Source organism: Carassius gibelio, chromosome B8, assembly GCF_023724105.1.
Source record: "Carassius gibelio isolate Cgi1373 ecotype wild population from Czech Republic chromosome B8, carGib1.2-hapl.c, whole genome shotgun sequence".
NCBI lineage: Eukaryota > Metazoa > Chordata > Actinopteri > Cypriniformes > Cyprinidae > Carassius > Carassius gibelio.
Window position 1 is genome coordinate 7,115,890 of NC_068403.1, and position 13,594 is coordinate 7,129,483.

General features: G+C 37.0%; 1 protein-coding gene and 1 long non-coding RNA gene across 7 annotated transcripts in view; one reads left to right on the forward strand and one right to left on the reverse strand.

Moving 5' to 3' along the window:
• LOC127963294 (tight junction protein ZO-2) overlaps positions 1-6,795 on the forward strand; it is an 82,327-nt gene extending 75,532 nt beyond the window's left edge. For all 6 annotated transcript variants that reach the window (XM_052563113.1, XM_052563116.1, XM_052563114.1 and 3 more), the window contains 5 exons: positions 222-443; positions 1,878-1,994; positions 3,630-3,977; positions 4,518-4,603; positions 5,664-6,795. In XM_052563113.1, coding sequence (XP_052419073.1) covers positions 222-443; positions 1,878-1,994; positions 3,630-3,977; positions 4,518-4,603; positions 5,664-5,835 — 945 coding nt within the window. In that variant the 3' untranslated portion in view covers positions 5,836-6,795. The remainder of the gene's footprint in view (positions 1-221; positions 444-1,877; positions 1,995-3,629; positions 3,978-4,517; positions 4,604-5,663) is intronic.
• Positions 6,796-11,332: 4,537 nt separating this feature from the next.
• LOC127963296 (uncharacterized) lies at positions 11,333-13,054 on the reverse strand. Its single transcript, XR_008154774.1, has 3 exons — positions 12,887-13,054; positions 12,155-12,243; positions 11,333-11,797 (listed from the first exon to the last, which is right to left on the reverse strand). It is a non-coding gene; the product is annotated as an uncharacterized LOC127963296 (long non-coding RNA).
• Positions 13,055-13,594: the final 540 nt, after the last annotated feature.

Sequence of the window (13,594 nt, forward strand, 5' to 3'; positions counted from 1 at the left end):
TTTATCTTTCCCAGTATTCCTGAATGTTTTCTTTACAGTTAAACCTACTAATGCATGCTTTCCTTTTCTACAAGTCATGATAGTCATTCCTCCTGGTTTTCTGTGCTTTTACTGTTCATCATTCTTCGGTGGTGCTCTACAGCTTTCGTTCTGTTTTGTTTTTGTGTTTTGTTTGTTTTCACTCCTCTCTGTACACAAGATCCATCATGTGTCTCTTTTAGCTGGAGGGGACGGAGGGGGACCTTGACGTTCATGACGATCGCATGTCATATCTCTCAGCCATGAGCGCTGACTATCTCAGCATGGACAGCCGGCTGACCAGCGACTACGACGACACGGCGGACGAGGCCGGGACTTACACAGATAATGAAGCGGACGAGCCGCTCGATCGCCAGCCAGTGTCGGCCATTAGCCGCTCCTCTGAGCCAGTCATGCCAGAGGAGGTTAGAGCACACATGCATTCGTTTATCATTTCTACAGGGTTATCAGATTCACACACATGCATGCATGCTCAGTCCAAAACATTTGTTATGCCTGAAGACGGGCATGGATAATACATCTTTGACAGTGATGGGTGAACTGCTTGCACATGCATTGACATCTACACACTTAAACATGCTTGCAGCGATGGCATCGCTCACAGTTGCCTAGATCAGCACAACGTCAGCTCAAGGAAAGACAGCAGAGGTCGAGCCAGCAGGGAAATACATTTTCACACTGAGAACAAGACATTAGCACACGCTTGTCATGCACGCATTACATGCTGTAAATCCAGGAAGTGCATGGTAATGAGTTTAGATAGCAATGCTTTTCAAAAACAGATAAACGTTAAGTGCATCTGTAAATGCAAAAAGCAGTCACTTCTGCCCCCTTCTGTTAGATGTTGGATCTACAACATTCTTGATCATAAAAAATGTATCGAATAGAGTAACATAAATGATGGTTATTCTTGCAAATAACAGGGTTTCGATGGTTATGGTAAACTTGGAAATAACAGCGAATCAGTGTTGTGATCGTTAAAACTAAAATGTTTTTTGTTAAATGAAATGTTATAAATGTAATAAAAAGCTGTGTATATCAATATATAACATTATATATAAGATAAAGACTTGAAAAACCTAATAAAACATTTGAATTGTTGCCTTGGCAACTATTTGAAAAAAAAGTTTTTAAAATTACTAAAACAAAAAAATAAAGCTAAATAGAAATATTTTTTTCAAAAATGATAAAAAAAATTTTTTTCATTGTAATAAACATTTAATAAAAATGACAAATGCACATAACAAAATTACTAAAATTACTATGAACTATGAAGATGAAGAGATAAATAATTTAAATTAAAACAAATTAAACTAAATAGAAATATTAAAAATAATACAAATTACAAAAGCACATAATGACTAACTAAAATGAAAATGTGAAAATATAAAAAAATAAAGGTTAATTCAAAATGAGCTTTAAGAGTAATAAATATTATAATCAATGCTAGAACAAAACATAGATACTAAAACAGTATTTAAATAATCCTAAAAGTTAGTATACTATTAGGAAAATTGTGATTTTGAAAGGCCTGATAGGTATAATTAATCAATTGTTAAAAATGTTAAGAAATAATAATTAATAATAAAAAAAAAAAACAGTTAAAAAAAAAACTAGTAATCATAAAGAGCTGAAAAAGTAAAGAAAATGAATTGGTCAAAACAAAAGTGGATGGATAAATGGATGGATGTTAAAGTTAAATCGCATACTAGGCATGGCCCAAGACGAACACATTCCTGACTGCATGTTTTCTGTAGTGTGTGTATGCTTAAAGGCATTCCTCTGCCTAGACATCTTTCCGTGTTATCTATCTCTTTCTTGCTTTCTTTCTGCCCCAGATCCTCAGGAAGTCCAGCCCAGAGATTCGAGGTCGCATCCGGCGGATGGGCAGCAGAGAGATGCTGACAGAGGCTAGTCCCCCCTTAATGTCCACCTTCCTGCCTGACCCCGCAAAGGTGAGCTTGTCACGCTCCCCAAAAGCATTGGTATTGGAATTGTATTATGTGACATGAATCCATTTTTACGTTTACAAATACTCTTTGTACTAAAGACTGTAAACTGACTAACACGACTCTTCTCCTGACCGCACCCGCATTCATGCAGAAGAACGGCCTGATTTGGCGCAACCATTTTTCCAGCAGCTCAGAATCCTCTCGCAGCAGCTCAGTGACACATTTTGGTACGCTGTAGAGCCGTGTTCACAGTTGTGCCAAACTGGCTAAATAACTAGTATAGTGTACTTCAAGGCCACTGACAGTATCTACATGATTTTGAATTATTGTACCAGTCACATACACTGTGACCATGTTAAAAAAAATATTATTATTATTATTTATTTTTTTAAATGTCGTTAAATGGAGGTGGTTAAGCTTTTACAATAAGTTAAAATAGTTAATTGAACATTTATTTTTGAGGTTTTATATATTTATTTTTTTAATCTAGTGTAAATTTATTCTATAGGCCTATTGTATATTTATTATATTATTATCAATTCATATATTTTCAAAATACATTAAAGCCCTGTTCACACCAAGAAGGATAACTTTAAACATAACTATAAAGGTAACCATATTAGGGTTCACATCTGTTGTTTGTTTATTCGAAGCGCATGCTCGTCTGCCGCTTTAAATCCTCGAGTTCGTTATAGCAGGATGGAATCTTGGTTGAGTGTCAAAAATCATTCTGAAAGCGATTCCAACTATATAGTTTCATTGTTCCTTTATCGTTATAGTTTTGAGTGTTGAGTGGACTCTGCTATACTTAAATATTGAGAACGATTTTTATAACTAAATAGTTATCGTCCTTGGTGTGAACGGGCTGTATCTCCTGATTTAACTTCAGATATGTTAAAAATCTATTAATATATGTAGAAATTAATAGCATAGATAACCTAGATAAATACTATTAATATAGTTTCATGTTAAATATAAGGATATTCAGTATTATTTACATATTAATGTGATATTTATAAAATTTGTAATTAGCTTTTATTTTTAATTAAACTTAATTTTGATTTTACTTTAAATTCTACTTGTATGCTTTTGTTATTTTAGTTCTTTTTTGTTTGTTGTTTTTTTAAACATTTCTAATTTTTTTTTAAGTTTAAGTCATTTTAGTTAATTCAGTTTATTTATTCTTTTATTTTACTTAGTGGCCAAGGCAACATTTTAAAATTATTTAAAAAAAAAAAAACATTTTGTTTTTTCAAGTAATATTTATCTTTTATTTTATTTCTGCTTTTTTTGCAATATTAAGTTTGGCAATTATTGGTTTTAGTTAACTATAACTGTTTCCTTATTCCTATTTTGTTAATTAATGTCAGAATATTTGCACCTTAATAATTAAGTGTTTTGTAGTAGTTTTTAGTATTTTGGCAGTGTTCATAGAAAACTGGAGCGATTAGTTAGTGTATGAGATTTAACTAGTAGGTAGTGTTGTGTGTGGAATCATGGAGCTCAGTGTAAAAATGCAGTGGTGACGATATTATCCAGTTCTGGCCTTAACCTGTGGTTTAGGAAGAGAATTGTAGCAGGAAAGCCTGCAATTCAATTTGTTAATGCTGTTCTCCTTCATATTAATTTGTCTTTCAGGTAAAAATGCTGTCTCAAGTGGAGACGTCGCGGGGGCAGTACGACCCCTCTCGAAACTACGACTCTCGTTCAAGCAGTCCCGCGAGCAGCGAGCACCCACGCAGCCAGGACTCTCCTGCAAAAACCAAACCCCTGCCTCCCCCCAAAGCTCTCAAACCTACCTGCGTGTCCCGCAGCTCCAGAGGCCTCGCAAACAGCCCCCCGGTACGGGACAGCAAACCTCTGGAGGACAGCCCTGACGATCCCTCTCAGAGGACTTTCCTGGGCAAAGTGAAGGCCTTTGAGCAGATGGATCACTTGGCCCGGACACAGAGAGTCCTGGAGATCCAAGAGGCCCAGAACGCCAGGGTGAGTGTTCACCAACTTTAGACTTTGCATGAACAATGACACAACAAAATGACAACCAGTATCTTGGTACATATCTGAAATGCTAGTTCCAGAAACTTGACCTACATGTTTTCTAATTGGTCAGAAATAAATTTTACCTACATTTACTGCAAATGTTTCATTGAGTATTTTTCTTTTTCTTTTATCTTCAATATTTTCCTGTTGTCTGTAGATGCTTTGGAACAATATATTTATGTACTGCACAGTATACATACTGAAAATAAATGGAATGGAACTTAAATTTTAAATATGAAAATGTATTTAAATTTAATAAGTCGTTTTATTTGCTATTGGAATTTTGATTTACATGCTTCAATATGTACAGTAGGTTGACAACAAAACAGGTTTAGTGAATATTTATACTATTTCTCTTCTTGAAAAATTCAAACAAAAATATTTTCTAATAAAAATGCCTCCTTTCAAATCTCATTTTCTAATCCTAATCCTAACCCTAAATAGTTATGTTAGTAATTCTACTATGTTTGATTTGTCTGTTTACAGTTTGAGATTGCACAGAAACATCCAGACATTTATGCCGTCCCCATTAAATCTCAGAAACTGGACCACAGCAGGCCACAACCTATCGGGTAAGAGTCTGGATTTGATCTGAAGGTGTGCTCACATAAACAACATTTCGCAAGCAAAAAGCAATTTTTTCAAAAATGTAGTGATTTATTAAGAACAGCTCACACAGAAGTTACTTCAAACAAAGCATCTTTTCCCAACTCAGACTTGTGAAATCTTTCAGCATGTCCTAATTATGTGCCACAACAAGGTTCCAGCGACAAGCAATTTGGGTTTCAACACCAGACACGACGGGACACTGCAACGGAATCAATCAAATATCACAGCCAATCAGAAGCATGTGTGGGCGTGCTCTCTGTAGAAGGACACTGCTCTTGCAATGAAATGGATACGTTTATAATCTAATTCATAAATATGAAACCTTTTTAACATCATTAAATGTACATGTTGAGTGACCAATAACATATTTGTCATTGAATACACTCATTGATTCGCAGTTGAATCCACAGGTTTAACAGTCATCTTTGCTTTATTTTCAAGATCTGAGGTGAACTATCTCTTGTTGCTTTCAGTATGGCTATAAGGTTTTACAAAATAAAGGAAAAAGTCCCAAGAAGACATCATTTACAGTTAATTTATAGCAGCTAAGGGGCGTTGTTTGTCTAAACACGAAGCCCCTTAGCCCCTAAAGCCCCCTTAGCTGTTATAAATTCACTGCAGATCACGGCTTCACATGGCTTATTGCTTTTATAAAACGGTTATTCCATATACGTACTGAGGTTTCACAGAATAAAAGAGAGCAAATAAAGAGTAATGGTCTAAATATAAACCGTATTCTTCCACCAAACAATGTAGTTCTTTCAGAAACATTTGTTGTTCCAACAAACTGGTTGCCGAGCAACACACAGAAGTAAACAAAGGTGTATGTTTGTCGAGGAATTTAAAGCGGTTTAGAACACGGCTCAACCAATCAAAATCAAGAACCGGAACTTGTTTAACTTTGAATAAAGCACATAATCACCTGAGGTTATCTACTGTCATATAGTTGTATGTTGCAAAAATTAGCAGGATAAATGTTCACACAATCTTTCCCTGATCTTGCTACGTTTGCTTTGAGTCCAGCTCCAGTGCGCGACCAGAGCCTCAGACGCCTCCTTGCAAGCTGCCATACTCAGAGAGCCGCCCGGTCGGCCTCGGCGAGGAGCACGGAGAGGAGTTTCGACATCAGCTGGCAGAGCAGACCAAGCGCGGCTATTACAACACCACACAAAAGTATCAGGACACTGAGCTGTAGAGTTCCTCTGCTTCGGCTCGCCGCACAGCTTCACCATTCCACCGGGGCGCCGCCCTGCACCAAAACTGCTGCTGACTTGGAAGTCCCGTTTGCTTTTAAGTTTCCCATGCATATATTTGTCTTTTTCACTTCAGAGAAGTTGAACTTTCTGTCCATGAGGATAGAATCTTATATTTGCATTAGTTGTTTCTCTTCTTGTGATCCGAGAATCATGTTTCCTTGCCTATGCAATTTTTTTACGTTTCTGCAACGCAACAGAAACGTCTCGTCACGAGTCTCTATCTTCGCTCCATGAAAACCTTATACCTGTCATGTGCTATACAGACCTTTTTGTTACTTTCTTTTTATAAGCCTGATGAAGCAAAACTGTTTTGAAATGTCACTCTCTTCAAGGTTTATACTATCTTTGCATTCCTTCATTTCTGATCATGTGTGTCTATGATGTGAGATAATACACTGGATTTTGTTACAATGTTTTAAAGTGCCTTTTACTTTCCGAATAACGTTGGAGGTTTGTGGACTTGACAATCCAGCCCTCTGGACAATATTTTTGCTGCTTACAGCTCCAAGGAAAAACAGGGAAAAGTCAACACCAAAACCCTTAATACTGTCCGCCCGTATCCTCAGTGTAGCGACGGCAACGACTGACGAGTTTCCAAAGGGACGCTTCACCAGTCAGGTTGATGCTGATTGGTTCGAGTGACTGAAATTGCTGTGGTCACGGTTTATCTTATTTCAACCCCACCGCATTACTTTTTTAACACGCTTGATTGTACGTTGGTCCGCTTTACCTCCACATAATTGGTTCAAAGTGCTTCTAAAACTTGTGGATTATATTTTGATGGCTTCCACTGTGTGTGAGGGTCACAAACCCAGAGAATATTCCCTGGACATTTACGTCCAGGTCTACTGTGGAATTTCACTCTACTACACCAAATAAAATAAACTATATTGACATTACTGACTTAGTCGTGTGCTTTTATTAATCCAACATTAAACTATCAATTATGTCATTATAAAGACAGCTGGGAACCAAACAACATTGGAGCACAATGGCTTTGTATGGACAATGGTCAAAATATATTGTTTCACAGAAGGCATACACATTTGGGTTAAACAACATGAGGGTTAAGTAACTATCCTTGTAAACAACCCAAGGCCCTGACAATCAAAACTTTATTAGCATTAGCTTGACTGGTACCGTATTTTTCAAACTATAAGTCGCACCGGAGTATAAGTCGCATCAGTCCAAAATTACGTCAGGATGAGGAAAAAAACATATATATGTCGCATCGGACTATAAGTCACATTTATTTAGAACCAAGAACCAAGAGAAAACATTACCGTCTACAGCCGCGAGAGGGCACTCTATGTTTTCAGTGTAGACTACAAGAGCACTGAGTAGCATTAGAGCGCCCTCTGGTGGCTGTAGACGGTAATGTTTTCTCTTGGTTCATTTGTCTTAGTCAGAGACAGTTTATAAGAGACATGTCACTTCCTCAATCCTCAATACAACTATATAAGGAAAACCCGTAACGGCAAAGATGGCGTTACGTGCACATGTCCCGCCCATCCCCCTGGAAATATAATCTGGTTCCACTGATGTATGCGCACAGTTGAGGAACCCTTGCACATATGTAGTAAAGGTATAACCTGTGGGGAAAAGGCGTTTTAAACCTTATTTTGGGGCAAAGTCATCAAAATATTTCAGCGATTTTTATCATATTTCACTGCTGTTTCTATACATGCTGTTTTTATGTTCCGGTGACCAGTGAAAGTGCAGTTCTGACTCTCTGCCCATTCATTTAGATAGGAGCTGGTCTTGTTGCCACGATGGCGGCCGAGTGGCACGACTTGCCTGAAAGGATTTTGTGTTAGTTCATTTCTCTTGGTTAATGTCAAATTAATTTTGATAAATAAGTCGCACCTGACTATAAGTCGCAGGACCACCCAAACTATGAAGACTTATAGTCCGGAAAATACGGTACATGCACTGATCTATATATATAACTGGATCGCTCATCGCGTTCTAAACTGCCAACAGGCAGTGAAGCCACCGGAAGTGTTCGATCCGTCATCTTACTAATCCCTACCAGCAGAGAGCACCATTGAGTTACATTCAAACCGCTGTCCTAAAATAACTAGATTTGAAGCTGATCAGTCAAACGGGACTCGTTTTTATGTTATGTGTAATGAAGTAATGTTTACTTCAGAAGTTATCTTCAGTGTTTACGGTCTTTTGGGACAGGATAAGCGATATATTTAAATCGTGCAGGTGGGTGTGTCTGCTGCGCACTGACGACACGGGTAACTGATCAAACACAAAAATGGCTCATTTCTTTATGAACAAAGTTATTCAGGAATTATTAAACGAACGTATTAGTAACAGAAATGTATTTTAATATATTACAATGAATTATACAATTATGTTGTTAATATTTCTCTATAATGAAATAAAAAAAAATAATTTACAATCTGGGAAATAAAGCTTTGTATTTATTTCTTAAATCCGTACTGTATATAGGCAGTTATTTCTCTGAATAAATTCAGATTTCAGAACGAACACTTTGTAGTTTGTTATATGTGTTGAGGTCGTGTCCGTCTGATGTTTATCATGTTCATGATGCTCACTACTGTAATGAACATAGCTTTTTAATAAGTAGGGTAAATTCCCGACATTTAAAAAAATAACCGTTTACATGCCTAGGGTGTTCGCATTGTAATAATGTACAGTGATACTTCATATTTATAAACACTGACTTGTTAGGTGATGTTTTCTCATTAAAATCATAAAAAATCCTATTAATTCAATGGAACTTTTTCGCACACTAGGGATTGCCAATATGGCGGCGAGGCGGCTTCACTTTAATGACGTCATGAGCAATCCAGTTCTATATGATAGATCAGTGTGTACATGCCACTTTTCATAAGTTACTCAAACTAATGATGACTTCTGTTAAAGGTTGTCTGAAAAATGAACACTATATGTAAAAATACTATTGTTTGAATAATCTTAACAATTGGGAAGTGTGTGCTGTGTATTCACCAACATTTCATGTAACTTACTGTTGTTGTTTTTTGCTTCCATATTGTATTTGTCGTTTGGTATAAAGAGTTGATAAATTTTGGCTGGAAAGCATAATTAGGCTTCTTATGTCTAATATAGGAAGATGGATTAACAAGGTATAATTTATATAAATTGTATAGTTTCAGCCAGGGGCGGATCTACAAAAATATTGATGGGGTGGCGAGAAGGGGGCAGGAATTTTTGAGGGGTGGCAATATGGCAGACGTATATGTACTGAATTTAGTCACAGTTATCACAGATTGATGATAAATATATGTGCACACTACAAAAGGACACAGGTTATCAGGGGCGGATCTACCGGGGTGGCATAGGGTGGCAAATGCCACCCTGAAAGAAAGCCTTGGCCCCTGCTGCCACCCCAGTTGGCAGCAACGAATTAAAGGTTATGGCCAATTTGAAAATTTATGAGCGCGAATCTTTCGTGATTCGTGATCCCGCTCCGAACTCCCGAACTGATTCAAATGATTTGCGATTCCCAAACTGACTCAAATGATTCGCGAACCCGCTTTGAACTCCCGAACTGACTCAAATGATTCGCACCCGCTACGAACTCCCGAACTGATTCAAATGATTTGCGATCCCCAATCTGACTCAAATGATTCGCGAACCCGCTCCGAACTCTCGAATGGATTCAAATGATCCGCGAAGCCGCTCCGAACTCTCGAATTGATTCAAATGATCCGCGAAGCCGCTCCGAACTCTCGAACTGACTTAAATGATTCGCGATCCCGCTCCGAACTCCCAAACTGACTCAAATGATTCGCGATCCCCAAAACTGACTCAAATGATTCGCGAACCCGCTTTGAACTCACGAACTGACTCAAATGATTCGCGACCCGCTCCGAACTCCCGAACTGATTCAAATGGTTTGCGATCCCCAAACTGACTCAAATGATTCGCGAACCCACTTTGAACTTCCAAACTGACTCAAATGATTCGCGATCCCTCTCCGAACTCCCGAACTGACTCAAATGATTCGTGATCCCGCTCCGAACTCCCAAACTGACTCAAATGATTCGCGATCCCCATAACTGACAGAAATAATTCGCGAATCCGCTTTGAACTCCCGAACTACATAACATCTACATAATGTAGGCAAATACAAAATAAACTATTTATACATGTTATTACAAATGCCATGTGATTGCTGATGTTACACTTACAGGACAATCAAATAGGCTTCTGACCAAACATTTCATTCAAATATTCACTTAATCTTTCATTTTTGGCCACCTTTTTGCTATAGATGACACAGGCTTTATAATCTATTCAACAAAAAACGTGCACATCACAACCCTTACAAATAAACCATGGTTTTATCATAGTAAAACTGCTTAATTTTCTTTTGCATGATTTCTGAATCCTTGAGACTATAAAATAAATTTTTATGGTGCTTATGGGGTATGGTCACTTTTTCCTTAACTGTTAAATGCAAGACATTTATTGCATGAGATTAAGTTTTTAAATGATAGCCTTGAGATGCTGCGGCTGAGTGACTCATCTCACCGGCAGCCTCTGAAAAACTATGGATTATTAAAGCAAGCTGGTAAGTTTTTATCCACTTTGTACGCATCTATACATATCTATGCATACATGCACATACATATAGCCTATCTATGATGCACACGGTCAAGTCAACGGCTCGGACCGTTCCAAAAATGGCGGACGGCTTACCTTTCGTGGCCCATAAAAACAGTCGCGAATCCACTATCCCTTAAAGCAGTACTGTCATAAGAGTTTAATCAAAACACATGGCATCGTACCGTTTCATAAGAAAATATAACAAATCCAATACCAGAACTTCATTATTTTCTAGTAAATGACAACAAAAACACACATTTAAACATGATTTACGCATTAAAAGGTGATCATTTAAAGTATTGTGTAACTCCATAAAAAGTAAGTAGTCAGTGTTAGCTATTTAGTCTACTTTATATGGAAAGTAATATGTAAAGTTATTTTTCTTATCTGGGCTGGGCTTGTTTTTTAATGCACAAATTAAATTTTTATGGCAAATTCATGTCTGTACAGTACTGTAGATAAAAAATAAATGCATTTTAAAAAAAATTAAACGCATTGTTTTTCAAGTCATCTCTGCTTAGAATAGTTGAATTGGATCATCAAAGGTCCATTGCAAAAACACTGGTTAATAAAATGAGCCTCTACATATTTGTGTTATTTAACACCTATTGCAAGTTTGCGTCATAGTCTGAGTATGCATTTCACTGTTTTTATTAATTTTGAGGAATAGTGAATCTGTTTTTGTGCAAGTGAGATAAGTTAATGTTCACATTCAGTTTAGAATATAGAAACATCATGTTTACATGGGAACAGTGGACTTACTCCTGAATTCTCTCAACCTGGCAACACGAGAGTGGTCAGTCAAAAGCATAAACGGGAAAACTGGCATACTTATTCGAAAAAGTAACTGATATTTTATTGTAAATTAAAATGTATTGCACTGATGAAATTTGTTTTATTACAAAAGCAAATAGATTTCAATGCACACTGAAGTTTGAGCATGTTTGTCAGACGTCCACCATAGACAACAAAAGAACAACCGATTCAACCATTTTTGCTTCTTCACAAAATAAATTATTCTTAGATTTATTTATTTATTAGTAGGCATATACACCATGCAACTACTTCTATAAGAACTTTAACACATTTTGTACATTTGCATTACACCAAGCAGTTGTCTTATACATAGAAAATAATAGTAAACCCCAGATTTACATCCAGGCAAACTCTTAATTTCAGCTGGAATTGATTTTCCAACCACTTGACTGATTTAAATGCTGCATACAGAAATGTAATGAACAGTAATCATCCAGAATTTCCACTCCTTGGAATGCAGTTTACATCATTTCAAACCTAAAATGAAAACAATACAGATGTCAGATCAGAGGATCAAAGTTTTTATGCAAGTGTAAAGTGTGCATTTATGCAAGTGAATCATAATGAAATGTTTCCTATTCAATAATTTGCTTCCAAACCAGTTTTGAGTTTCTCCACGCTGATAAACACACTGCCACAGTGCATTATTACTCACGGTACGAGTTTGAGTCTGGCCTAGCGCGTACCAAAAGTAATAATGGACTGTGAAGCAGTTAAAAAGGGCTCCTTTCTTCTCATCAAGGCAGTTTGTGAAAATTATGGTGAGTATATGGTTTTAAGAAACCTGCAGAATGTAAACATATTTATGATTTGCTAAAATTTTGCTTACTTTACCTTCTGCAGACTTAAGAAGTCTTCACTTTTCTTCATTAGTGGCCCTCAGAGGTGCCCGATTAATCATGAAAGGTTAAATCCGTCCATTGCTGCAGTGATGGAGTAGAAAAACATGATGTAATATTTCAAACAATGCAGTATTATTAGACTCAGAGACTTCTCTCTCAGAAATGACATTAAAAAGTTCCAGTCTAACAAGTTCACAAAACGATTATAAACATGCAGTACACAAACCATTCTATACGAAGATAAATACATGCAGAAAACAAATCATTTAACAGTTCAACGCCCTGCTTAATATTACAATTTGCCAACAGATGGCGCAGTTTTATATTGCGTGCTCAGATGAGGTAGTGTGATTAAAACAACTTACATGTTTCTAAAATGAAAAAAAAATCAGGTGATCGAATGAAAAAGAGAAAAGTCTCTCACATAATGATAGCATTATAATGCCGACAAGACGTCTAGATTCTGCATTGGGACAATTTTTGGAGTAAAGCCAATGGCCAACTGAAACAATACCACAATATTTATCATTGCAGTGTCTGTAGGCCTATATTGCATATTAAATATTACTATAATGAACTAAAATATTACCAATAACTTGGTGTAATTAAAGCAGCCCCAAAACGCAGTAACATATTGTTCATTAGATTTCCAAAGTAGCATGTAATGTAAAGTGTGACCCAAAATCCTTGAAAAAAAAAAGTTCTGTAGTTCTATAAACTTTACCTGAATTTTATGGATCTGTTTCTGAATATGTGCTGGTCCAGCTGGAGAGCCTGAGACATGAGGAGGTCCATAGACGAAGGTTTGAGCTCCAAGAACTGGACTTCAGTGATGTGGTCATTGTAGCCTATACAGCTCTGTCCCGACGAGTGAGGAATGAAATACTTTTGTCATGTTAGAGGTTCTTTTTATTGAACCTTCCTGTGGAAGTGAGGAATCAGGATGGCCATTCCCCAAACCGGAATTCCTGTGTGTGTTTGGAGCTGATAAAACTGCTGTAAAGAATAAACTCCATCCTTCTAGAACTGCTGGAGTCTGTCAGTGAACTCTGAGAAGAATTTAGCATGCTTTTGAAGTGGACAATTAGACACACTTAAAGGGATAGTTCATCCAAAAATTTAAAATGTGAGGTTTATTTTCTTATCCCTAGGGCATCCAAGATGTAGGTGACTTTGTTTCTTCAGTAGAACACAAACTGAGATTTTTAACTCAAACTGTTTGTGCAGTCTATCAGTTTTATAATGTAAGTGGATGGGAATTACAGCTAAAACATACAAAGAAAAAATTTAACCGTACAGCTCGTGACGATACATTGATGTGTAAAGACCATAGACTGTAAAAAAATATGGACATAGTGTCTGTGAGGTCACCCATAGACTCCTCAATAGCGGTTTTGAAGCCTAAAGTGTGCAGAGCGAGCCGTCGCCATCT